At 47.5% G+C, this 27,784-nt stretch overlaps 1 protein-coding gene across 3 annotated transcripts; it reads left to right on the forward strand.

Annotated features, from left to right (window-relative positions):
* On the forward strand, positions 1 to 27,552 carry UPF3A (UPF3A regulator of nonsense mediated mRNA decay). 3 transcript variants are annotated; one of them, XM_069602472.1, is made up of 10 exons: positions 2,356 to 4,592; positions 6,586 to 6,692; positions 8,315 to 8,421; positions 9,616 to 9,714; positions 9,833 to 9,943; positions 14,768 to 14,823; positions 14,906 to 15,064; positions 21,553 to 21,713; positions 22,388 to 22,679; positions 26,576 to 27,552. In XM_069602472.1, exons 1-10 carry the CDS (start codon positions 4,389 to 4,391, stop codon positions 26,819 to 26,821), a joined length of 1,542 nt encoding a protein of 513 aa, XP_069458573.1. In that variant the 5' UTR covers positions 2,356 to 4,388; the 3' UTR covers positions 26,822 to 27,552. The 3 variants fall into 3 exon arrangements, with proteins under 3 accessions (XP_069458574.1, XP_069458573.1, XP_069458575.1); XM_069602473.1 differs by lacking the exons at positions 2,356 to 4,592; positions 8,315 to 8,421 and adding an exon at positions 1 to 87; XM_069602474.1 differs by lacking the exon at positions 8,315 to 8,421 and having other exon boundaries at positions 4,331 to 4,592.
* Positions 27,553 to 27,784: the final 232 nt, after the last annotated feature.

Genomic DNA, 27,784 nt, shown 5'->3' on the forward strand with positions numbered 1-27,784 from the left:
ACCACTGAGAGACTCAGCGCTGAACATCACCTGGTAACCTCTCATCTGATTTCTGTCTCTGGAGTTGCCTATTCTCGATAATTTCATGTAAGTGGAATCATAGAATATTTGTGCTTTTGTGTCTTTTTCTTTTAATCTAGCATAATATTTTCAAGGATTATCCATACTGTAGCTTTTGTCAGAACTTTGTTCCTTTTTACGGCTGAACAACATTCCATTGCGTGTGTGTTTTCTGCACCCATCTGTTGACGGATGCTCGGGTCGTCTCCACCTTCTGCCTGCCGTGAATAACGCTGCTGTGAACGCGGCTGTGTGCTTGTCTATCCGGGCCCCTGCTTTCTGTCCTTTGGGCGTGTGCCTAGGAGTGGGACTGCTGGGTCACGTGGCGATGCCGTGGGTGAGAGACAGCTGGCCTCACGGTGCCTGTGCCAGGTCACGCTGCCACCACCGCTGCACAAGGGTTCCAGTTTCTCCGCAGCCTCACCAGTGCTTCTTGCTGTTGCTTTTTCACTCTGGCTCCCATAGTAGGTGGAAGTGATGTTTCCTTCTGGTTGATTTGCCTTTCCCTAATGACCAGCGATGTTGGTCAGGCACCCTGTGCTTACTGGCCATTTGTATATCCTCTGCGGAGAGATGTCTGTTCAGATACTTCGCTCACTTTAAGATGGGTTGGGGTTGAACTGATGGTAAACGTAAGGGATTATTTCTGGACTCTGAATTCTATCCCATCGGCCCACATGCATGTCCTTATGCTCATACCACTGGTCTGTTACCTGTTGCCTTGTAGTGAGCTTTGGAATTGGAAAGTGAGTCTTACGACTTTATTCTTTTTCAGGGTTGTTTTGCCCATTATAGTCCCTTGAATTTCCATATTAATTTTAGATTTTATTGATTCATTTCTGGAAAAAAGCCATTGGGAATTTGATAGGGATCTAACTGAGTGTTATGTCTATCCCATAAACACAGGATGAGCTTTCATTTATTTGTCTTTAATGTCTTCTAAGAATGTTCTCCAGTTTTCATTGTCTTTCACCTCCTTGGATAAATTTATTCCTAATTATTTTATTCTTTATAATACTGTTGTGAATGGAATTGTTTTCTTAGTTTCCTTTTTGGATTGTATCATTCCTAGTATATAGAAATAACTGAGTTTTGTTTGTTGACTTTGTATCCTGAATTTGTATCTCAGCTTTAATAATTTGTGTGTGTGTGTATTAGATTTTTAGAGTTTTCTACACCATAGGGTCGTGTTGTCTGCACATTTATTTTGTCCACTGGATGGCAACACCGCTTCATTTAGTTTCTTCACTGAGCATGTGGTGGTATTGTTCTAGTGTTTTGGAAAAGTGAACACCTCGTTATTAAGCCATGACCTCTTGACAGTTCTTTAAGAGCTTCAAGACATTCGACTAAGCCGCTTTGCACATCAGCAACAGTTTAGTGTCAGTGTTTAATCTTCAGAAAGTGTCAAAAAACAAAACAGGTGATGTGTGATTGTTCTGCCAAGTACTTTCCTGTTACGACTCAGATCTCTAGTATTTCATAATAGCGCGTAGTTTCCTAAAATAGCAGCCTTCCTGCCAACTTTAAAGTGACCATGTCGTCATCTTTGAGGAAAAATAAAGAGTGCAGTGGTCACCAGTTGCTTTAAGCTGCTGTCATTCACCCGTTAGGCCTGTGTTCCGGGGTGAAATGCGACCCTTCCTGTGGCCAGGACCATGTTCACGGGTGGCGTGCTCAGTTAGGGCTGGGTTCTCTGGCATTGGGAGATGACGTAACACTGCTGTTGTTTCGGATGTAGTGGTGTGTGTATTTTAAGCAAAGCATGCTCGGTAATGTGTAGGAAGCTAGATTTTCTTTCAGCTGTGCTTCTTTTTCCTGTAAAATCATAAGCGGTTTCACCAGTGTGTATCATTCACTGTCTAGAAATTTGTATTATGGAATTTTATGTAAGAATAATTTCTTTATGCAAGCATGACTTCTAGAGTTCTGCCCCTACCTTCTACCCTCAGGGTATAATTAACTCTCTTCTCTGACAACTGCATTTTCCTTGGCTTCCCTCATAGCACAGTTGGTAAAGAATTTGCCTGCAATGCAAGAGACTCCGGTTTGATTCCTGGGTTGGGAAGATCCGATGGAGAAAGGGATAGGCTACCCACTTCAGTATTCTTGGGCTTCCCTGGTGGCTCAGCTGGTAAAGAATCCGCCTGCAATGTGGGAGACCTGGGTTTGATCACTGGGTTGGGAAAATCCCCTGGAGAAGGGAAAGGCTACCACTCCAGTATTCTGGCCTGGAGAATTGCATGGACTGTATCACCCATGGGGTCGCAAAGAATCAGACACGACTAAGCAGCTTTCACTGTCTTCGTCACAATAAAAGCTTTTGATCAGCATAACTAGGCTTTCAATACAGAGCTGATTGGAGACAGACAAGGAAACTGTTGATCTAGCGTGTGCAACTTCATCATAGGATTCCTTTCAGTTCAGTTCAGTTGCTCGGTCGTGTCCAACTCTTTGCAACCCTATGGACTGTAGCGTGCCAGGTTTCCCTGTCCATCACCAGCTCCTGAAACTTGCTCAAACTCATGTCCATTGAGTCAGTGATGCCATCCAACCATCTCATCCTTTGTTGTCCCCTTCTCCCACCTTCAATCTTTCCCAGCATCAGCGTCTTTTCCAGTGAGTCAGTTCTTCACATCAGGTAGCCAAAGTATTGGAGCTTCAGCTTCAGCCTCAGTCCTTCCAATGAATATTCAGGACTGATTTCCTTTAGGATGGACTGGCTGGATCTCCCTGCAGTCCAAGGGACTCTCAAGGGTCTTCTCCAACACCACAGTTCAAAAGCACCAATTCTTCAGTGCTCATCTGTGTTTATAGTCCAACTCTCACATCCACACATGTGTACATGTGTGCACATACATGTACACACATAGGATTCCTTTAGACTTTATGAAAGAATGAAAATGATTCCTTGCCCCCTTTCTGGGGTCTTTGAGAACTTGGTTTTGGAACTTTTTTTTCTTTCAGTTTTTTAGCTCATTTAAAGTGACACATTTCTGGGCTTCCCTGGTGCTGCAGTGGTTAAGAATGCAGGGGCACCAGTTTGATGCCTGGCCCTGGAAGATCCCACAGGCCACGGGGCAACTAAGCTGGTGCTCTAGAGCCAGGGAGCTGCAACTGCTGAAGCCTGGAGCTGGTAACCCCCTGTGCACAGGAAAGCCCCGCCCGACCAAAAATAAATAAAACGACACATTTCGAGTTTGTCCATAGGTAGCGAGTGGTTCAGAGATAAAAGACTGGATTGAGTTAAACCTGGATAAAGTTAAGATGGATCGAGTTAAAACTGAGTTACTCCCAGTGGCTGCCAGCGACTCCCCTCATCTCTTAATGCCTCAGTTACTCCATTCTCGTTTGTACTTGAAGTACTCGGAAGGTGCTATGAATGAAAAATATAGTCAACATGAAAATATGAAAAGGCATGACACTTAAAAATCAACCTGTATGTGAATTATTCTAACCAAAAGTACTTCTGCCTGCATGTTTGTAAAAGGAAAACATGGTTGCTGTCCCATTGAGCGCTTCAAAAAATGAGTGAAGATTATATTGGAAACATTAAGGCCCTGTTTTGTGAGTGCTGAGCGTCTGAGTTACTCTAGTCACTGACACCTGAACACTAAGGGCAGGTGAAATGAAACTTTGCGGCCAGTTTCTTCTCTTAACTCTGGGGCATGGGGCATGCCTCCTACTTCGTAGGGGAAAGCCATGTGCTGATTTTTGCTGTCATTTCCTTGCTTTTTCTTAAATGTAACTGCTATTCTCTGACGAAACGTTCAGATTTCCTTGGGAAAGAATAAAAGGCTGTCAACACGTGGCACAGCGGTGAAGAATCCACCTGTAAATGCAGACTGCAGGCTGGATCCCTGGGTCGGGAAGATCCCCTGGAGTAGGAAATGGAAACCCGCTCCGGTATTCTTGCCTGAAAAAATCACATGGAGGAGCCTGGCGGGGAACAGTCACGGGGTGGCAGAGTCAGATACGATTGAGCACACGAAACAAAACACTGTCAAGTGCGCCTGTGTAATTCTCCTGGGACGCTTCTTCTCCGCGGGAGACATTCCGCCTCGCCTCGCCCCGCCCAGTTCAGAGCTCCTACTGAGGCTAAGCTCGCGCCCCGAATTTCCCGCTAACCGCGGCTCCAGGCCCACGGCGCGCCCTGCGCAGCTCGGGTCCGCCCCTGGGCGGCGCGCGCCCCTCCCGCGCCCGCGTCTCCGGCGCCGGCGGCCCGGGGCGGGGGAGGGGACTTGCGGCCTCACAACGGTGGGGGCGGCCCAGATCTCGCGAGGTTTCCGCTCTGACGGGAAGCGGCGGCAGCGCCGCGTTGGGTACGGATGCGCTCGGAGGATGGAGCCGGGGGCCCCGGTGTGGCCGTTGCTACGCGGGGTCCGAGCGGGAGGGAGAAACCATCATCCGCAGAAAGCCAGTTCCGCCGGGAGTCTCCGCGGCGGGAGGCCGAAGCGCCGCTGGCCGCCGCCTCCGGCTGTGGGAGCGGCGCAGGCAAACCTCGCGAGGAAAAGAGGACGGTCCTGAGCAAAGTGAGGGCGGTGCGGGGGCGGTGCGGGGCCGGCAAGCCTCGCGAGAGTAGACTGCCCTGAGGGGCGGGGGGCGGGGCCGCTGGCCCTCCAGCACCGCGGACAGCGGCGTCTGGGCGGCGAGGAAGCGACGGGCTGCCCGCTGCAGCGCTCTTGGGCCCCCCCGGTGGCTCAGCGGGCAGAGGTTCCGCCCGCGGTGCGGGAGAGCCGGGTTCGATCCCTGGGTCGGGAAGATCCTCTGGCGCCGGGAACGGCTCCCCACTCTAGTGTTCCGACCTGGAGAATTCCATGGACTGCGCAGTCCATGGGGTCACAAAGAGTCGGACGAGACTGAGCGACTTTCAGACTTTTCTGACTCTGGAGGAAGAAAAGTCAGTTCAGCCTGTGGGTGTTTCCCGGCGAGGCTGGGACGCTGGGGCCCGCCAGTGCCTCACAGTAGTAGCTTTCCTCGCCGAGGGGAGCCGCCTGCGGAGGCCCGGCCGCGTCGTATTGAGCGCGTGGGCCGCAGTGCGGGCGGCTGGCTGTCTGGCTTTAATGACCATTGCCTGGGGAAGTGCTACTGTCCGCAGCCGTTTTTGACCTCACCGATCCCTTTTAGACTATCGAGCCCTCCTTACCCTCTTGACAGCCTTGTTCTCCGTGCGCGTATTTCACGCAGTTTAGGAAAGTTGTTGTTCAGTCGCCCAGTCGTGCCCGCCTCTGCCGCCGCATGGACTGCAGCACGGCAGGCCTCCCTGTCCCTCACCATATTCCGGAGTTTGCCCAAGTTCATGTTCATTGCAGCGGTGAAGCTGTGCAGCCGTCTGTCTCATCCTCTGACGCCCTCTTCTCCTGCTCTCAATCTTTCCCAGCATCAGGGACTTTTCCAATGAGTGGTCTGTTCGCAGCAGATGACCACAATACAGGAGCTTCAGCTTCAGTCCTTCTAGTGAATAGTCAGGGTTTGATCTCCCTTAAGATTGACTGCTTTGATCTCCTTGTTGTCCAAGGCTTTCTCAGAAGTCTTCTCCAGCACCACAGTTGGAAGGCATCAATTCTTTGGTGTTCTGCCTTCTTTACGGTCCACCTCTCACAACCATGATATCCTAAAATACTCCGAGCTGGATATTCCGAGCAGAAACGGGGTGACTGGGATGTGGGTTGTTGTTTAGTTGCTAAGTGGTGTCCCAGATATGCAGATGACACCACCCTTATGGCAGAAAGTGAAGAGCTAAAAAGCCTGTTGATGAAAGTGAAAGTGGAGAGTGAAAAAGTTGGCTTTAAGCTCAACATCCAGAAACCGAAGATCATGGCATCCGGTCCCATCACTTCATGGGAAATAGATGGGGAAACAGTGGAAACAGTGTCAGACTTTATTTTTTTGGTCTCCAAAATCACTGCAGATGGTTGATTGCAGCCATGAAATTAAAAGATGCTTACTCCTTGGAAGGAAAGTTATGACCAACCTAGATAGCATATTCAAAAGCAGAGACATTACTTTGCCGACTAAGGTCCATGTAGTCAAGGCTCTGGTTTTTCCAGTGGTCATGTATGGATGTGAGAGTTGGACTGTGAAGAAGGCTGAGCGCCTAAGAATGGATGCTTTTGAACTGTGGTGTTGGAGAAGACTCTTGGGAGTCCCTTGGACTGCAAGGAGATCCAACCAGTCCATTCTGAAGGAAATCAGCCCTGGGGTTTCTTTGGAAGGAATGATGCTAAAGCTGAAACTGCAGTACTTTGGCCACCTCATGCGAAGAGCTGACTCATTGGAGAAGACTCTGATGCTGGGAGGGATTGGGGGCAGGAGGAGAAGGGGCTGACAGAGGATGAGATGGTTGGATGGCATCACCGACTTGATGGACATGAGTCTGAGTGAACTCTGGGAGTTGGTGATGGACAGGGAGGCCTGGTGTGCTGCGATTCATGGGGTTGCAAAGAGTCGGACACAACTGAGCGGCTGAACTGAACTGAACTGAATGAGGTTCTAATGAATCCAACCAGCGACCTCTCTCACCAGGTGGTCATCCGGCGGCTTCCGCCCAGCCTCACCAAGGAGCAGCTGGAACAGCAGCTGCACCCACTGCCTGCACACGATTACTTCGAGTTCTTCACTGCTGATGTCAGGTGAGAAGGCCTCACCAGCCTTAGGAGGCCGAGCGGGAGCTCGCCGGTGGTCCGGGGATAGGACTCCGAGCTTTCACTGCCTGCCCGATTTAACCCTTGAACGGGGCACTAAGATCCCACAGGCTGTGCCGTGGGGCCAAGAAAAGGGATAAAAAAAAAAAAAGAGAGAGAGAGAGAGGCACTGTTGTTGGATGGTAAAGTAATATAGATAATAGAAGCCGTCTCTGTTTCAACTTCTTTCTCACACGTATGCAGAAATCAGCGCAGATCATTATTTCTTCAAGTTATTAACACCTAGTCGAATTACTGAATTCCCTTAAAATGATTTACGTATCTCCATAGCATCAACATAGTCTAAAAAGAAAAGCAGTCTAACACCATATTACTTAATTTTGTTTTGGATATCACTAAACATTATTTAATATTACCTTTTATATGAAGTAAATTGTATTAAAATATAAGAAAGAAAAACAAATAAATGAGATATATAAGCTAATCAGTTTTAACAAGTGAGCACACCCATGTAACTCAGACCCCAGTGTCCCTTCCAGAACTGACACCCTTACTTCCAGCCCACCTCTGCTAAGTTATGTCTCTTTCTGTTCTCTTTTGCAGCTTGGTAGTAAGATGTTTCTGTCGATGCTTTAACAGTTCAGGATCTACTCTTTATTAGAAAGAGCAGACCTCAAGTTAGCCCAACAGGGGGACAGATCAGCTAGAATTCAGTGAATTTCACTATGGGATTTCTTGGTGATTTCACATTATCTGTGTTACTTTTCTCTCCAATGTCATGAGCGCTCATTTATAGCGGTCATACATACTTTCCTTTTGAATAAATACCTTTCGGTAAAAACTGTCAGTTTAGTCAGAGAAAAGTTTCACAGGTAAATATAGATTTGTGTTTTTCTAAAAAACCAACATAAACATTTTTTCAAATGACTACAGTTTAGGCTACAGTTAAAGGAGGTCAAGCGCTGGACTCGGAGTGACTCAGATTGGAATCCCAGCCCCACCTTTTTACCAACTGCTCCCTCAGCAGATACCTGATTTCTCCGAACCTTAGTGTTCTAGTGTTCTCATCCATGAAATGGGGCTGAAAGTTCCTGCCTCTGAAGGACATTGGTAACTGTGAGACAGAGGAGAAAGGGTTAGTTCTGTATCTCCCATGCTGCATGCTATAGCAAATACTCTCTTAAGACAACCTAAACATGCTCTTTGAATCTGTAAGAGGTCTCTTTACAATGTGACATTTTCTCTGAATGAATCATGACTGGGTTGTGTTGCAGTTGTGATGTATGATTAGGAATGGTCTCTGAATAACCTGGCCTTTGATTTCCTGTGTCTGAGAACCAGCATTTTAACCCTGGCTCTGTGCAGTAGAGAGACCAACCTAAAATATCTCCAAAATCTTTAAAAAAAAAATCTCAGCTAATGTTTTGTTTGGATTTTTTTTGATGAAGAGTACCCAGATTATTGTAATAAACTGAGAAGTGATTCTTTGGCATAAAGGTTTTATCTGAAATAGTTTGTTGTATCCAGAAAAGAAAAAAAAAATTGAAATAAGTCCTAAGTTGTTTTGGTCTTAAGTTTTTTACGATTTTCATTGTTGTCTCTTCTTTCAGTCTTTACCCTCATCTCTACTCAAGAGCATACATTAACTTTAGAAATCCAGATGACATCCTTCTTTTTAGAGATCGTTTTGATGGATATATCTTCATTGATAGTAAAGGTTGGGTCATTGGCTTTTAAACTCTTCATTATAATTTCTGGGTACAGTAATTAAGTTTTGCTAGATGTTTGTGAGTTTTAATCAAATCCATAGATGCTAATCTAAAATAACTTCTTAAACTTTGATTATGTTACTGTGATTATGAGCTTATGTTGAAAATTAAAATTATATATAAACCAAAGAATTTTAGCAATTTTGTGTAGACAACCTACTTAGGAATTATCATTGGACAGTGAAATTTTTCTCATAATGAGTTTTCTGGATAGGTAAACTTTACTATTTTATGTAGAATTTTTCTGGATAAGTAAAATTCATTTTTTTATGCAACCTAAATTGTTTTAGCCTAGTGCTATGTACTAGGCATTATGGACACAGCATGAAAAGTGAATCAGACATTGTCCCTGTCTGTCTGAAGCCCTGCTCTTCTCCTGGTTCTTGACTTTATTCTGCATAGTTGAGTATAAGGCAAATATAGAAAAGTGTCTTGCAGATACATGAGAGTTAAAATACCAGTCATCTGACGAATATAGAAGTGGCTAAAGGGGTTGGTACCAAGGTAGAAGTGTTTCATCTCTTGATTAAGCAGATTTTCTTAGTAAGCTTTTCTGTCTGTCCCCACCCCAATATAAAACAAAATTAGTTTAAAGTTATTTCCATCCTGAATTTTCTGTATGAAGCAAATCTTACCTGAATATCATGTGCATATGATATTTGAAACCCCCTTTTTAAATAAGTGTCTCTTACTATGTCACTTCCTCAAATTCATATAACAGATTGATCATTGAATTAACCTTTAAAATTAGAAAATGTGAGCTGTGACTAGGAAAGCTATTTAAAGGTGTTCCAAAATAAGCTCTTTGGTGGGAGGGTGAAGAGGTTTATTGAGGTATAAGTTACATATGGTTAAAAAGTACCACTTTAAGGTATATAGTTTAATGAATTTTTAATATATCCAGTCATGTAACCACAACTACAATATAAGAAATTAGTTTATTTAGTAAAAATTGCTAATTCTTTGTTTAAATCTGGAGCTTGATGTGCTAAGATTACTGTTATTTGAAAGTAAAATTAAATTATAGTTTAAATAGTAACATTATCAGTGCTATGCTCAATGCTTAAGTAAGCTAGATTAGTGTTTCAAAATGAATACAGTAGAATTTCAGAATGGCTTTTGTAATTTGTTTCCTGTTGAAGGGCTGGAATATCCTGCAGTGGTAGAATTTGCTCCATTCCAGAAGATAGCCAAGAAGAAGCTAAAGAAGAAAGATGCCAAGACGGGAAGCATTGACGACGGTGAGCCTTTCTTCAAGTAGCGGACGGTGAAGCTGCGAAATTAGGCACATTGGTCAAGTATAAGTCTTTCCCATGCACGGGAAGCAATACATTCCTGTTTTTCTGTTCTAATTTACAGACCCGGAGTACAAGAAATTTTTGGAAACTTACTGTGTGGAGGAGGAGAAAACTAGTGTCAGTCCTGAAACTCTTCTGGGAGACATAGAGGCAAAGACACGAGAACTTATTGGTCTGTTTTGCTCATTTTTTTCTCTTTACTGAGATATGTATTTATAGAGTATATTATTCTTTTTCATGATTATTATAAAAATGGACGCATGTGACAGGCTTGGCAGAAATGTAGAGTGTTTCCCAGTTTTGACAGAAAGAAAAGGATGTCAACATGGCTAATGGGGATAATATTTCTGATTATCTGTTGGTGGAGAGAGAACACCTGAGTTTTCAGCTACGGTCATTCTGCTTCAAAGTGCTGATGCTCTGAATTGGCAGCTGAGAAGACAGTTGAGTGCTGTGTGCTGGGCCGCATCAGGGAAGCTTATGTCTCAGAGCTGAAGCCAGCTATCTTTGCAAAGAGCAGCCACGGTAATGAGATGCTTTGCTTAAGTGTGATGTCATCTTGCCATCATTCAAAAACTGTCGCTGCCTCTGAGCAAGTGAGATGTGTGGATAAGCCCAGCCAGAGTGCCGAGTCTGGTTTGAATCAGGCCTTCAGCCTTCTTCCCACAAGTGATCTGTTTTGGAAATGGCTGTCTCCTAGTAGCACTCTGCCCGAAGATTAAGGGTAGACATGAAACTCCTTTTCTATCAGGCAGCCTGCTTGTCACTCCCAAACACATGTGTAGTATCTCCTTTCTCACCTCCTGCCTAACACTCCCCTGCCCTCCCCTCCCATGCCTGCCTCCTGCTCATCCACTAAGACTCACGAGACAGAACAGCTACACTGTCAGGCTTTATCTTCTTTGTTCTCTCCTCTACAGTAATTCTCCTCTCATTCTGCTTCCCTGCTCCCCACCCCCGCAACAGAATGGTATTTTTGTCTTTGTAGTCTCAGCATATAATGCATTGCTTGGGCAAGTTAGGTGTTTGGTAAAGGTGTGTTGCATAAATTAGTGAGAAAGGTTAACAGTATTGAAACATTCTTCATTAGTCTAATGATGAAGTTTTATATTTTACAGAAGGTGATTTAGTGTGTGGCTGGAAGGATCTTTAATCGCTGAAGTGTTTATGGAGATGTGCTTAGCTCGTGTTGACTGGGTATCGATTCTGAGTCTGGGTCCGGGGCAGCCTGAGAACAGGACACAACGCTTCCGCTCTCTGTAGCTGCCCTCCTGCTGGGGTGACTGGAGGAAACACAAGCAGAAACGCTTAAGCCCAAACATCTCCCCTTGTGAGAAGTGCCACGGGTATGATGGAGTAGGATGTTGACGTAGAGAGAGAGGCCCCTCTGGGACTATATTTGAGCCAAGTCCAGCGGAGCCAAGAGATGGAAGGAGGGGGCTGGAGGCTGGCGCCCTGGGCCTGCGCGGTTGGACACGGTGGGCAAGAGGCAGAGTTGCTGGAGAGCCCGGGCTGTCGCGTAACGGGCTGGAGCCCATCGAGGGGGTGACCCAGTCTGACTTATTTTTCCCCATCACTCTGGCTGCTGCGGAAGACTCTGCCCAGAGGCTCTGCCGTCCTTGGGGAGGGGGCTGGGTGAGCCCTGCAGAGCCAGCGTGTGTTCTGGAGGAGCTGACGGGACTGGCTGAGCACTGGGTGTGGGGGTGAGACAGCAGAAGGGGTGTGGCCTCCAGGCGCTCAGCCTGAGCAGGCCAGCGGCTTAGGGCGCCTTGACTGAGGCGGAGGAGAAGCGGTGTTGAGGGGAGATTGCGGCTTTGCTGTAGAACACAGTGATGTTAAGAAGAGCTAAACAAGGCAACAAGCTAGAAATTATGTGCAGGACTCAGCTTCCTCCCCTCCCATCTCTTTCCTGCTGCTGCTTCCGCACCCTTGTGCAGGAGCTTTTCTTCTGGGCAGTTGGATATCCACCTGCTGGTCACACACACACCACACACACAGACACACACACACACACACACACACACACACTCACACTGACACACACACAGCACACACACAGACACATACACACCACACACACACCACACACACACACTCACACTGACACACACACACACCACACACACAGACACATACACACCACACACACACCAGACACACACTCACACTGACACACCACACATACACTGACACACACCACACACGCAGACACACCACACAGACACACCATACACACACACTCTCACCACACACTCACACACACCACACACACACCACACACACCGTACACACACACTGACACACACACATCACACACACAGACACACCACACAGACACACCATACACACTCACACCACACACACACGCACCACACACACACCACACACACACCACACACACAGACACACACACACCACACACACAAACCATACACACACCACACACACCATACACACCATACACACACCACACACACACACCACACACACCACACACAAACTGACACACACACACCACACACACAGACACACCACACACACACCACACACACACTGACACACACTCACAGTGACATACACACAGACACACACACACCACACACGCAGACACACCACACAGACACACCATACACACACATACCACACACACCATACACACACACACACACACATGCACACTGACACACACACTACACTGACACACACACACCACACATACACACTCATACACACCACACACACCATACACACACACCATGCACACACTGACACACACACACCACACAGACACACCATACACACTCACACCACACTCACACACACCACACACACACCACACACACACCACACACACCATACACACATACACACACACACACTGATACACACACCACACACACACTCATACTGACACACCACACACACATGCTCATACTGACACACCACACACACACCACACACACACTGACACACACACACCGCACACACTGACACACACACTCACACTGACATACACACACTGACACACACACCACACACAGACACACCACACACAGACACACCATACACACACACTCACACCACACACACACCACACACACCATAGACACACACACCACACACACACACCCCACAGCACACACACATGCACACACACCACACACACACCACACACACCCACACATACCACACACACTGACACATACCACACACACACCACACACACACACTGACACACCACACTGACACACACCACACACACACCACGCACACACCACACACACACACACCACACACACACCACACACCACACACACACCACACACATTCACACACCACACACATACACACACACTTACACACCACACACACACTCATACACACACACACACAAACCACACACACACACTCACACTCAACACTCACACACACAGTCCCACAGAGTCCAGCCATCCTCTTGCAGAGGAGAGACCAGTTGTCTTCTACGTTCTCAGCGCTTGCCCAGTGTTTGCTGCATAGGAGATGCAGCGTGACTATTTACCAAGTGAATAAATGTGACTTAGACTCCACGAGCCCATAGGAGCCTGTAGCACTTTGTTCCTGTGATTTCTGTTTCTGCCCATTTAAATGTGAACTTAATCAGGCAGTTCATGGCAAATGCCACTTTCTTTCCTTAGAGTCTCACCTTTCGTGGATTCGTGGCTCAAGTCTGAGCTGTGTGAGCCGTGCGCAGGTGTCAGTTCGCTCTAAAGCTGCAGCTCAGTGCTGGCCTGTCAGAGTCTTCAGAGCAGACAGGCCTGGGCCCAGGTCCCAGCTCTGAGACTGAGCAGCCATGGGACTTGCTTCCTCATGGGTGGCTGTGGCCGAGCCTAGTGAGTGGGGACTGTTCTACTGTAGGCTGGATCAGGGCTACATAGTCCTGCGTGTTCTCTTTAGTAAGGACGCACCTTCACAGTTTGTAAAGCACTTTCTCTGAGGCTTCTCTGATGGTTCAGTGGTAAAGAATTCACCTGGAATGCAGGAGATGCAGGTTTGATTCCTGGGTCAGGAAGATCCCCTGGAGGAGGAGATGGCAACCCACTCTAGTATTCTTGCCTGAAAAACCCCATGGATAGAGGAGTCTGATGGGCTGCACAGTTCATGGGGTGGCAAAGAGTCAGACATGACTGTGCAGCTGAGCATGCAGAGTGCTTTCTTATACAGGTGTCACTTACCCATCATATCAGGCCTCTGTGGAAACAAGGCAGGTGTTTATAGTGAAGGAGGGAAGGCAGGTGGAGTCTTCATATCAACCCGCCTCACCCCACTACCACCCGTTCCCCTGTAGGTCTCAGCCCTGCAGCAGCTGACAAGTCCAGAACCTCCACAGTGCAGAGCAGAGTCTTCACTCATTTCCAGCCCTACCCCCACCCCGTGGATACCAAAATCTGTGGGTGCTTAAGTCCCCTCTATAAAATTGTGTTATATTTGCATACAGCTTGCACACATCCTGCTGTATACTTTAAGTCATGTCTGGATTACTTATAATACCTGATACACTGTAAATGCTGTGATAGTTGCCACCGAGTCACAAATTCAAAGTTTTGCTTTTTAGAACTTTTTGTAAATTTTTTCCCAAATACTTTTGATACACAGTTGGTTGAATCTGCAGATGCAGAACTGATGGATGTGAGGGCCGTCTGTATATAAATAGAATATTTGGGAAGTTTAATGTATTCATTTTGCTATTTTGCTTTTATATCATTTTCAGGTAATTTATAAGACTCCTTTAAGAATAAGAAATTAAATGCCTAGTATGTATAAAACTGTCAGTAGCTCCAAATTACTTGACTTTATACGGATAGAGTAAGAATTCCCCCAGATGAAATGAATGCTCATGTAAATTTTAAAATTATATATTCTTCCCTTGTTTTAAAGGTTGAATTGACAGCAAGTATTTAAAATAGGGAAATCTTACTTTACAGTTAAATACTACATTGACATTTTTTTATTTTAGCTAGAAGAACCACACCTCTCTTGGAATATATTAAAAACAGAAAATTAGAGAAGCAGGTAGGTCTGGCTTTTTACCTGTGAATAGCCTTCTGGTTTCCATCGTGTCTGTGGGGACAGTTTATACACACACTTTCTTTAGCGAATTCGAGAAGAAAAGCGAGAGGAGCGGAGGAGGAGGGAGCTGGAAAAGAAGCGCCTACGGGAAGAAGAGAAGCGGAGGCGGCGCGAGGAGGAGAGGTGCAGGAGGAGAGCAGCAGAGAAGCAGAAGAAGACAGCGGAGAAGGAAGCAAGGGTGAAGGTACCTTCCAGGGGCGCCAGAGGGCGGGCTCTGCTTAGACTGGCCTTTCAGGAAAGAGTTCCTAACTGAAAAGCTCCATGTTTGAAACCTGCTGGCTTTGTGTACACTGGCCTTTCTGTGTGCAGGCTGACTCACGACTGGTTTTGTCATTTCTTTCGTGATAGCAGCAATGGTTTCTACATCTCTTCCCCAGTTTTTTCTTTGACTGATGCATTCATTTAGCAAGGTGATTTAGGTTTTTTCTCAGTGTAACATTTACTCCCCAATTGGGGTCAGCCGTTACCTTCTTGGTATTCTACTCAGGGGACTTTAACTCAGTCTAGATTCCTACCTGTCATGCATCTTACCTGTTCTGTGAAGTGTTTACAGTCCCTTTAAGGGTTCATTAAAATCGTATAATATAAAGGGAAAAAAATGAAAGGTTAGGACCAGGTGGGAACTAGGTGGAGAGGAAAGGAAAGGAAAGAGATCACAGTTGCCATAATCGAGCAACAGGTCAGTTGCTGATAAGCTCAGTAGTCAGAAACAGAAAAGCTGATCAGAAACGCTTCCATTATCCACGAGGAGAAAACATGCCATCTCTTCAAGGGAAGTGAAGCTTTTTCTAGGCTTTTTCTCGCATAGCTGGTCATATGGGGTCACTAGCACTGAAAGGACGGAGAAGGCAATGGGAACCCACTCCAGTACTCCTGCCTGGAAAATCCCATGGATGGAGGAGCCTGGAAGGCTGCAGTCCATGGGGTCGCTGAGGGTCGGACATGACTGACTGACTTCACTTTCCCTTTTCACTTTCATGCATTGGAGAAGGAAATGGCAACCCACTCCAGTGTTCTTGCCTGGAGAATCCCAGGGACGGGGGAGCCTGGTGGGCTGCTGTCTGTGGTGTCACACAGCGTCGGACACGACTGAAGCAACTTAGCAGCAGCAGCAGCAGTGACTGGAACCTCTTAACGACGTGCCTGGAGAGCACACAGCCACGTGTGTTGGTCAGGACGGCTCGGCGATGCAGCGGTGGAAGCAGCCTCAGGGTCTCCCTGGTCTCGTGCAGCTGTTCCCGCTCCCGCTGCGTGTCCGCTGTGCGTTGCCCATCGTAGCCCTCCAGGGTCCCAAGCTGAGGAGGCTCCTTCTCGCATTTGCTTCCACAGTGTTTCTGATGGGGGAGGAGGTGTGTAACGCAGCAGATTGCACACTGGTTCCTAACCCTTTTGTATCTGCTGCGTTTCACTGGCCACTGAAAGGCACAGCCCCACCTAATGCCGATTTGAAGGACAGCAGAAGCACCAGGAGGAGAGCCTGAAACAGCTGATGAGCAGCACTCACGCATGACGGTTTCTGAATACCGTCCCTTGAAATGTGTGTCCTTAAGTTTAAGGATTTGCTGAAAAGCTCAGCCTAATGGACAGTGTGGGCCAGGTTGTGTTGTGCCAGCACATCTGCTGCAAAGATAAACGCAGCACGCAAGATGAGCACGAAGTCGGACAGAGCGGTTCCTTCATCTTGGCTTTGATGGCAGCTCTTACGGATCTATGTAGCTTTAAGGTCTCATAGCCTGATGATGCTGCTGATGAAGTTGAGGAGCCCAGTCAAGGTTATCAAGTGAAGAGGGCCTGGCATTAGGTTCATGCCCTGGCATATAGGTAAAAGTGAAGAGTGCCCATCTTGCTTATGCCAGGGCATGAACCTGATGCCAGGCAAAGCAGGGTGTCCCCTGAAAGTAACTCAGAGTGTCTCCTGCTTGTCCACGCGGCTCAGTGTGAGCACAGCTATTCACAGCAGAAATGTAGCGGATATACTTCCTGTAACAGGCTTACATAGTCTCAACGGTATAAAGTAACAGCCCTTGAAAGGTAGTAAAATGGAGCTGCAGTACTGTGGGAAGGGCTTTGTCACTGCAGACTCAGCTCTGTCTGACCAGAGGGGAGGAGGGTGCATCTCTAATGCAGAACTCACGCTTACAGGTGCGCAGATGTGTCTGACCTTTTCCTTTACCTTCTCAGCAAAATGTGATGGCACCAAAAGCAGTTTTTTCAACAGCTTTGGGAGTTTTTCAGGAAGAATCATTGAAATGTGTAGCCTACAGTTTTGACTATAATTTTAAGTAAGACTTAATGGTATTTGAAGTAGAACGTTTTATTTTTACATGTTTGAATATGGAATTAGAAATCAAAATAAGCCAAAGGGGGGAAAAAAAATAAGCCAAAGAAATAAAAACAAATTACGTCAGTAAAAGGAACTGTAGGACTCTTCACGTAGAGAAAGAAACCAAAACATGGGCACAGCAGGAAAAAGGCTTAGTCTTACTGGATCTGGTGAAGCAGAATCCTGGTGGCAGGTTACACCCCACTGACACGAGCCATCCACAGCTCTGTCCTCCGAGTGTCTGATCTGATCTGGGCTTCTGATCTGACAGTACGTATCCGACTCCAAGGGGAGCCTTTTATGAGCCTGTGCTCAGTGTGGGGGTCTCTGACCTAGGATTCATCTCGGGAAATCAAATTTTAAAAAAAGGAAACCTAAAAAATAAAATCTGTAAAGAAAGACCAAGAGAATTTGTATTGATAACCTAAAAGTGAGGAGGCAGAGAGAGGTCCTCATGGCCCTTTTTACCATAAAGAGAATACGCAGCTCAGTGGTTCATTCTCCTCAGAGCACTCAGCAGTGAGCTCAAGTTCAGGAAGGCAGCCTGGCTGCCAGAGTCACAAGTGGAATTCCTGAAAACTGTGCACAGTTGCAGATAATTATCTGCAAACGCGTGATCTTTTCCACGAAGCTCTGTAGGAACAGGTGTGTGCGATCAGTTTGCAAGCATGGATGTGGACTGGAGGCAGCACACATGCCCTGACTCCCGCTGTCCTCCCCGCTGCCCTCCGTGCTCCCTCCCCACTGTCCTCCCCGCTGTCCTCTGTGCTCTCTCCCCACTGTCCTCCCCACTGTCTTCCCTGCTGTCCTTCATGCTCCCTCCCCACTGTCCTCCCCGCTGTCCTGCGTGCTCCCTCCCCACTGTCCTCTGTGCGCCCACCCTGCTGTCCTCCGTGCTCCCTCCCCACTGTCCTGTGCTCCCACCCTGCTGTCATCTGTGCTCCCTCCCCACTGCCCTCCATGCTCCCTGCCCGCTGTCCTCTGTGCTCCCTCCCTGCTGTCATCCCCTCTGTCCTCTGTGCTCCCTCCCTGCTGTCCTCCCCACTGTCCTCCGTGCTCCCTCCCCCTCTGTCCTCCCCGCTGCCCTGTGTGCTCCCTCCCCCACTTCCCACACAGGGAGCTCCCCCGCCCCACCCCAGACTCACGCCCTCTCAGGATGGCTCCCTTCACCGTCTGCTCCCTGGGCACTTCCTGTCTGTGCAGGGGCCCCTTCCCTGACCCCTTGAGGAGCCATTCCTCCTCCCTCCCCCACACCTCATTGTACTTTTATTCTGTTTATCGTGTGTCTGTAGCATTGTATAACCTCCTGAGATTATCTGGCTCGCTCTTCTGTTTTCGCCACTGTGATTATGGTTCTCCCACTCCCGTGATGCCACCGCCTTGACAAGAGTATCAAGTGTGAGGCCCAACTGTGGGCCCTCATTTCGCACAACTGCATTCCTAGCCCCGAGCCGGGGCTCTCCTTCCCAGTTCAGGGCACACAGCTCATCAAACCCTTGCTACCTCTGGAGTGATGGGAATGTCCTGTATGCTAAGAGCTAACAGGTGGCTGGGGCCCTGGATGGCTTCAGGATGGAAGCTGGTCACCAGAGAGACCAGGTGTGATTGCAGGATTAGGACTTCCAGCGCCATCCCCACCTCCCACAAGGGAAAGGGCTGGAGTCTGAGCTCAGTCATCAGTGGCCAGAGGTGCAATTGGTGATGCCTATGGAATGGCATCTCCGTGAATGTCCTGAAGTGTTGGGTTTGGAGAGCAACCTAGCTGGTGGACACACACATCCTGCTGCTGAGAGGGTGGAGGAGGGAGGCCTCAGACTGTTCCCAGGCACCACGCCCCGAGCTCTCTCCCAGCTGGCTGGGCCTGAGTTGTACTCTTCATAACAAACCAGTAATAGTAAGTAAAGTGCTTCCTGAGTCCATGAGTCGTTCTCATTCAAGAACTCCCTGAATTTATAGCCGGTCAGTCACAAGTACTGGTGACAGCCTGGGACTAGCACCTGGCCTCTGAGGGGACGGCCCCGTGGGGTCTGACCTTGACCCCAGGTAGATGGTGTCAGACATGGGTCGGCTCATAGGGCACCAGCCTGTGTTGAGAGTCGGGGAGGTGGTGTTGGAAAAACTCTTTGGTCTCAGAAATCTTGTTACGAGTTTGTGCCGGGGCCCAGCCCTGGTGGAGCCAGGGAATTTGAAGGGTGGACGGCGTTGGCATGAGAAACACTTATTGATTGATTGATATAAGATTATTAAGAAACAATAGCGTAGTAGGAAAGTCAAGTGGAGGCAGAGGGCTGAATAGCTTGGTTTACGCGGAAGACCAATAAAATTCCAGACAAGGAATTTGCACCATCTACGTTGGGCCACCGGCGCTCGCTTGAATATCTAAGGGTGCCTCGCCTTAGGCTCCCTTTCGTGCGAGTCTTAACAGCCAGGGCAAGTAAGTAGACTTGGCGAGCCTCCGTGCCCCAGATGGGAAGTCAGCCTGAAATTAAAGTAAAGAGGAAAAGGAAAAAGAGAGAGAGAGAGAGAGACACGGGGGAAACCAGTCCAGTGACTGGCTCCGTCCTCTATTGTTCAGAAGGCCTTTTATACTTTTGATAAAACATGGAGATCAATGGGTAACATAAAGTTATGCAGCGTTAGCAGTCCAGATTCTTATCAAAAGCCAGACTTTTCTCTCTGCATACCTAATTGTATACACAAGTCGTAGGTAATTTACATCATCTTCTGGCCAAAAGGGCCAATTAACATTTTACAGCCTTTTTTCTGATAAGGGTTTGTCAACCAGAAGGCTTATTTGTGTTGATCTTCGCAAGGTCTGGTGCCACTCTCAGAAAGCACTAAATAAAGTTACATTCTTACGCAGCAAAGATACAGCAACTTATAACAAGTAGAGGGAGTACAGTGATTTATAGCAAAAGAGAAGCAATTAACTCAAAAGTCTAGTGTTGCTAACATCAAAACTACTATGTATCTTTTTCTACATCCTGCTTACATTGAGTAACATCCTTCCAGGTGCCTAAAAGATAAAGAATATGGAGGTCTGGCAGCAGTCATTGAGTCAACAGTGAAAACCCTCTACCGATATAATTTTTAACTCTTTAGAAAAGGCTCTGTATCTTTAAGATGCTTTTAAGCTTTGTGCCTCTCGCGGTTGGGGGGCTGTAAGCAATTCACAAGCTGTAAGCGGTCTGGGGAACCTGTTAGGCAAGCTAGAGAGCTATCAGAGGGGTTTTAACTGAAACATCCCTTTCAAATGCAGAAGACTAAAGCCCTGATTTGACTTTTTCCGGAGAATATCAGAAGAGTGGAAAAGCAGGCAGATTCTTATTTTTTAGGGGGTGGATGCTCAGGAAATTCCAGGGAGGAAACCTGAGGTCTGATTAGCCTTGCCCTCAGAGCTCTTGCCGTATGACCTTGTCACGGGTGGAATTCCTCACGCTGGCTCCCGGCAAGTTTGTAGGTGCATGAACTACTAGTTGGATGGATGGAGACATTGCATTTTCCTGTGGTTTCATATATTACTTTTTAAACTAAAAAAAGATAGACTGTTACCGGAAAGGATTCTCCATAGGCAGGTAACCGCTGATGAGAAGCAACTTTCACAGTTGTGTCTGACAGTCTGTATTTCATTCTTAAATGATCACACTTAGTAAAGTATGTCTGTGTATAGTTTTTGTATACCACAACTTAAGTGAGTTCACTTTTATAAATGAGAGCAAAATTCTTACATGTAGACTTAAGTTCATGACTCTGCCTGTGGTGCCAAAGTTCAAAGAGTAAGAACAGAAGGGAGGTCCAACTTCATACCAGAAGCAGTGTATCAGCGTTACTCTAAGTCTGCTACAGGAAAGAGAGCAGGGGGCATTTTGAAAACTATTCTCAAAGTCATCAACAGTAAGACATCTTTAAAAAGTTTTTTTCTGTATTATAAAAATAATACGTGTTCATTTTAGAAAAGCTAGAACCTATAGATGAAAGGAAAATCATTTCATTTCTGCTAACTGAAAATGGTAGCACTATTGCATGCCTGTTAGACATTTTTTTACTAATATATCTGAGTCAACATGTAAATAGGAATCAGATCATTCTGCTTTGTAACAGTCTCTTCATTTATATAATATCGTTTTATCACATTATCCTAAATTGTTTTTCATAACTACAAAGTACCTCATTGACTGAATGTTCTTGTGTATATTTAACCAAAAACCTGTTCATTGGATCTGTAGCTTATGTGTTTTGCTATTCAAACATTTGGGCTTGATATCGGTATATATTTTAAATTATTTATTAAATACTTTGTTTTTAATATACTGTTAAAGTGGTATTTTACTAGCATTATAATTTCTCAGCTTCTCAAAAAACCAGAAAAGGGAGAGGAGCCGAGCACCGAGAAACCAAAAGGAAGAGTGGAGGAGGCTGAGCCTGGAGACGGGAGGTGGGAGCCCTGTCCTCGTGGGGTGGTCCTGAAGCCCCAGCCCTCAGAGGGCTCGCTGGAGGAGCTGCGGGAGAGGTGAGCCGAGCTCTTGTTTCTCTGACCGTGTTCCGCACCTCAAGTTGTCATCAAGCTGTGGTCCTATCGCCTTCTGCAGTGTGCGTGAATGCTTGTATTCCGTGAACATGCCTGGAATTCAGGAGCCTCTCTGGGACGCGTGTGTGCACACCTTTGTCTCTGTGGTCAGGGTCGTGCTGACGGTGAACCGTCCATCTGCAGCCCCGAGGCTGCCTTCCAGCAGGGGGTGTCCTGTTTTTGAATTAATTTTAGCTCTGCTTGGAACAGAAACTCAAACTGTAAATAACAGTTCTGTGTCATGATGGATGTTCATCTGATCTACTAGGAAAGTCCCTTGATTACTTCTAGTCTCATTTGCTTTATCTGTAAAACAAAACAGAGGGTTATATTTACTAGGAACTATAAGAATGTGTGTGTGCGTATCGTGGCTTAGTGCCTATCACATGCATGTCACTCAAGCCTAAGAGTGAACGTTGCTACTGCTCTCGTTTATTCATCTTCTCTGAAGTTTCTTATTGAGCACCTGTCGCGTGCCCCTCACGTGCAAACCTGCACAGCAGTGGTGAGCAGACTGCATGTTCCCTGCCTGTTTTTGAACTGGTAGTCTGGGAGGGAAGACAGATAATTGTCAGGCAGTTTATGTAAGGTTACTGATAATTTGTGTTGAATCACAGGTCACAGAATGACAGTGATAAAGAGCAAAGGGATAAGGAGAGAAGATCCCGAGAAAAAGAGCTTGAAGCACAACGATGCCACTTGGATGACAGGAGACACAGAGCCCGCTACGAGCTGGAGGAATGTTTGGGAAGAAACGGAGAAGAGCTGGCGAGCGGGAAGGGGTCGGCCGCAGACAGAGGGAGGAGAGGGAGCCAGGAGAGGGGCTGCCCTGTGGAAGCGGCAGAGAGGCCAGGCAGGGAGAAGAGTGAAGACCGGCCGGCACCCAGGAAGGAGCGCACGGGGAGCAAGGTTCTTTTATTCTTCGGGGATAATCTTCCATTCATTTCCTCTGCTGAGAGTATAAACTAGAATCCTGCAGGCTTACAGCTGCTTTTCCGAACAAAAATGTTTTATTTAACCAAGTGTCTTGAGGTGTCTTGAGATGTAGGACCACAGGCTCTGACAGTGTCTTAGGGCTCCCTGTCCTGAAAGGCTATGTCTGTAGAGCAGTGATTCTTGTCAAGTGAGATGGTACCAGGGTCTGAGATGAAACCAGCATCTCCTTTACCCAGAGAACTGATTTCTTTTTTTAACCAAGAAAGGAAAAAAGAAAAACCCACGAAACCCTTTTATTTAGCATAAAACTGCACATTCACACTATTTGCCTAAGAATAAGTGATGGAAAGATTATCTGTTTTTCCCCTAGGACAGTAAGGAGAATATGATATGCCTTGGTGCTTCCTTTTACATTAGTAACAGTGTTCTGATTTTTAAATTGAAGTTCAGCTGGTTTACAATACTGTGCTAGTTTCAGGCGTGCTGCGAACTGGCTGTTTTTCCAGGTTATAGTCCATGACAGGCTCACACAAGATCCTGAGTGCAGCGCCTGTGCTGTACAGCGAACCCTCGTTGCTCATCTGTTTTATGTTTAGTAGCTCGTATCTGTTAGGCCCGTACTCCTGTTTGTCCCTCCCTCTTTCCTTCTCTCCCTTGATAATCGTAAGTTTGTTTTCTATGAATGTGGGTCTATTTCTGTTTTGTATATAGATTCATATGTGTTACTTTCAGAGTCTACATATAAGTGGTAATCACATAGTCACTTTCGCTGTCTGACTTACTTCACCTAGTACGGTTCTCTAGGTTCATCCACGTTGCTGCAGATGCTCATTATTTCATTCTTTTTACGGCTGAGTAATATTCCATAGTAAATATGTACCACGTCTTCTTTACCCGCTCATCTGTCAGTGGGCACTTAAGTTGCTTCCATACCTTGACTACAGCAAGTCTCCCACATGAGAACAAATTCCGATCAGGAGTGTGTTTAAGTCCAGTTTGTTCATAAGTCCAGCAGAATTAGCCCAGGAGCCCAGCTGACACAATCGGCTCTGCAGCACTGTGTTGTAATAGGCTTATAGTACTTTTCACACAAGCGACACCTAAGGCTGTTGAGCTATATGAGCTGTTTATGGAGTTTGGATATTAACCCCTTGCTGGTCGCATCATTGGTGAATATTTCCTCCCATTCTGTAGGGTTTTTTTATTGGTGGTTTCCTTTGCTGTGCAAAAGCATCAGTTTAATTAGGTCTCATTTGTTTATTTTCTTTTGCTTTGGGAGACCTAAGAAAACATTGCTACGATTTGTCAGAGGATGTTTTGCCTGTGTCCTCTTCTAGGAGTTTTATGTCATGTCTTATATTTAGGTCTTTAAACAATTTTGAGCTTATTTTTGTGCACGGTGTGAGGGAATGTTCTCATTTCAGCGATTTGTGTGTGGCTGTCCAGCTCCCCCAATGCCCCTTGCTGCTGAGACTGTCTTTTCTCCATTGGGTATTCTTGCCTCCTTGGGCTTAGTTAACTATGGATGTGTGGGTTTACTTCTGGGCTCTACTCTGTTCCATTGGTCCCTATGTCTGGTTCTGCACTATAATGTTTTGATTACTGGGGTTTGGTAGTGTAGTCTGACATCTGAAAGGGCTACACCTTCAGTTTTGTTATGTCAGGATTGCCTGGGCAGTTCTGGGAGGTTTGTGGTTCTCTATAAATTTAAGGATTATGTATTCTAGTTCTGTGAGAAATATCATGGGTGTTTTGATAGGGATTGCATTACATCTGTAGGTTGCTTTGGCTAGTGTGGCCGTTTTAGCAGTGTTAATTTTTCTGATCCAAGAGTGTGGGAAAGAGTGTGATAGGCCACATAGGCCTCCCAGGCTCTTTCCCACTCTTCTCATTGGCCAGGCCGGTACTAGGAAAAGGACGTTCTGGTAACCCCATGGCAGTGACTGTGGGGACTTCACACACAGCCCAGGAGTGGTGGGAAAAGGTGAATGGTAGGAAAATGCGAGTGGTGGGCACAGGCGGGTGGTGGGCACAGGCGAGTGGTGGGCACAGGCGAGTGGTGGGCACAGGCGGGTGGTGGGCACAGGCGGGTGGTGGGTAACAGGTGTGGTGGGCACAGGCGAGTGGTGGGCACAGGCGAGTGGTAGATACAGCTGTGGTGGGCACAGGCGAGTGGTGGGCACAGGCGAGTGGTGGGAAAAGGCGAGTGGTAGGCACAGGCGAGTGGTGGGTACAGGCGTGGTGGGCACAGGCGAGTGGTGGGCACAGGTGTGGTGGGCACAGGCGAGTGGTGGGCACAGGTGAGTGGTAGATACAGGTGTGGTGGGCACAGGCGAGTGGTGGGCACAGGCGAGTGGTGGGCACAGGTGTGGTGGGCACAGGCGAGTGGTGGGCACAGGTGAGTGGTTGGGCACAGGCGTGGTGGGCACAGGCGAGTGGTGGGCACAGGTGAGTGGTGGGAAAAGGTGAGTGGTGGGCACAGGTGGGTGGTGGGTACAGGCGAGGTGGGCACAGGCGAGTGGTGGGCACAGGCGAGTGGTGGGCACAGGCGAGTGGTGGGCACAGGCGAGTGGTAGATACAGGTGTGGTGGGCACAGGCGAGTGGTGGGCACAGGTGTGGTGGGCACAGGCAAGTGGTGGGCACAGGCGAGTGGTGGGCACAGGCGTGGTGGGCACAGGCGAGTGGTGGGCACAGGCAAGTGGTGGGCACAGGCGTGGTGGGCACAGGCGAGTGGTGGGCACAGGCGTGGTGGGCACAGGTATGGTGGGCACAGGCGAGTGGTGGGCACAGGCGTGGTGGGCACAGGCGTGGTGGGCACAGGTGAGTGGTGGGCACAGGCGAATGGTAGGCACAGGCGAGTGGTGGGCACAGGCGTGGTGGGCATAGGCGTCGTGGGCACAGGCGAGTGGTGGGTAGAGGCGAGTGGTGGGTAGAGGCGAGTGGTGGGCACAGGCAAGTGGTGGGCGCAGGCGAGTGGTGGGCAGAGGCGAGTGGTGGGCAGAGGCGAGTGGTGGGCACAGGCGAGTGGTGGGCACAGGTGTGGGCACAGGTGTGGTGGGCACAGGCGAGTGGTGGGCACAGGCGAGTGGTGGGCACAGGCGAGTGGTGGGCACAGGCGAGTGGTGGGCACAGGCGAGTGGTGGGCACAGGTGAGTGTGAGCCCTAGAGGAGCAGCACAGGATGCGCCCCCGAGCCTCACCGCCCCTCAGGCGGCCAGGGCTGCTGCTCCGCCCAGGCGCACACACAGCTCCTGCGGGGCTGGCTGGCCTCCTTGGCCGCAGAATCGCTTTTTCCTTCCCTGGCGTTTCTTTCCCACGTCCTGAAGCAGTTTCATTTCATTTCGTGTGCTTTGTCCAGTCATGTTTTCACCCCACCAGCTCTAAGAGCTCAGTGTGATGGCCGGTCAGTGTTTTCTGTAAAGGGGACGGTGGGGGAGTGAGCTGCACAGAAATCGCAGCTCATCACAAGCGTGTGTGACTGTTCAGTTCATGGCTTAGTGTTTCCAAGTTTGCATCCACTGCGCGTGTGAGTTTGAGGGGTTGTGATGAGTGTGTGTGAGTTTTCACTTCTCATAATAGGAGGGAATGCCATGATTGTACCAATTCCACAGAGCAGTCTAGGTTTGGTAATAACACTTTCTCAGAGGTTAACTTCACTTTCAAGTCATTTTGAATACTCTTTTTCATGGCCTATTTTAAAATCTCAAAATGCCTAGTTTCTGACATAGTGCTATGAAAAAGGCTGATTTTTACCTGCTAGACTGATTTCTTTAGATAATTAGGATTATCAGGGGCTAAAATAGATAGAGCTGTTGCCCCAGCCTGTGTTTCTGGCTCTTGGAAGAGTAACACGCTTTCTGTCCTGGCAGGACCGGCCAGGCTTGCAGCTGTACCAGCCCAGAGCTCGCATCCGAGCCCGTGACTGTGATGGAAGACACCCTGAGGAGGGCCGCGACGGGAGGAGGGGTGAGGCGGAAGACTCAACGGTGGCTTTAGCTGAGAAGAGCGAAGAGGCGGTGTGGGGTGACATGCATGTTGGTGACCTGGGTGGGGGCTCCCCACCTCAACACTCCGTGGATTCGAGAGGGCGTTCCTTCCGGAAGTGTATAAATTAAATTAGCCTGGGATAAAACCTGCACGCTGAATTTACTAACGAAGAAATGAGCAGCCAGAACTGTAGAGGTGGCATAGAAAGACAAGAAATCATTCTTAAGTGATTGAACAGCTACAGAGTTTCCCGTTTCTGTTATAAACTGGTACATATGATTTAACCAGAACCAAAAGAAAACTAGCATTGTGTGAATTCTGAAGCACTTTCAACACGTTGTAGGAGTAACGTGGACTTTGAGTGTTACACATTCGTAAGTGAATGGTCTGCATCTTGCGCCTCTGTTGGTTTCCTGTGAGCTGTAGTTTTTGGGGAGTGAGCAGCTCTCACTCCTTGTATCTGCCAATTCAGTCTTTCATGTCCCTCCTTTCGTCAGGACTCACTAAGGCTGTGGCGCTGTTGTCCCTCTGATAGGAACCCTGACTCTGTATGAGCCCCAAAGGTCTGACTGTCGCCCTTTTAACAATATGGCCACAGAAGTAACAAAAACAGTTCCAGTCTTTGATGGAGTGCTCATGGTTTATAACATAAATGGCATTATTTTGAGAGAGGGGTAACTTAGGTATGGCATTGGGTTTCTTTTCTTTTTGCAGCCTGAGGCAGTTGTAAAATAACCTATTGTAGCTTTTTGCAACTGTGTATCCTATAGTATTTTTTCTTTTGGTGAAATTTTAAATGTTAATGTTTTTGGCACTGTGCTTTGTACCATTTATTAAATAAAAATGTTAGTTGCTATGAGTTTGAACTCCAGTTATGATACTTCCCTATGTAGAACGTATGTGATAAAAAACTGCTTTTTAAAATGTAGCTGTAATCATCTGAATATTTTGATTATTCCTTATAAGATATAAAATATTTATCAGGGAACTGAGATTTGTTGTGGAAAAGCTCCTTGCTGGTGGGCAGTCAGTCCACCAGCACTGCTGTACTCTAGCTCTTGACTCAGGAGGTGGGGGTGGAGAGGAGGGCT

Source organism: Ovis canadensis, chromosome 10 (genome assembly GCF_042477335.2).
Source record: "Ovis canadensis isolate MfBH-ARS-UI-01 breed Bighorn chromosome 10, ARS-UI_OviCan_v2, whole genome shotgun sequence".
NCBI classification, from domain to species: Eukaryota; Metazoa; Chordata; class Mammalia; order Artiodactyla; family Bovidae; genus Ovis; species Ovis canadensis.

Coding starts and splice junctions, on each gene's coding strand:
- UPF3A (XM_069602472.1), top strand. CDS start 4,389: ATGCGCTCGGAGGATGGAGCCGGGGGCCCCGGTGTGGCCGTTGCTACG. Junction 9,715..9,832: donor GACGGGAAGCATTGACGACG/GTGAGCCTTTCT, acceptor TCTAATTTACAG/ACCCGGAGTACAAGAAATTT. Junction 9,944..14,767: donor AAAGACACGAGAACTTATTG/GTCTGTTTTGCT, acceptor TTTTTATTTTAG/CTAGAAGAACCACACCTCTC.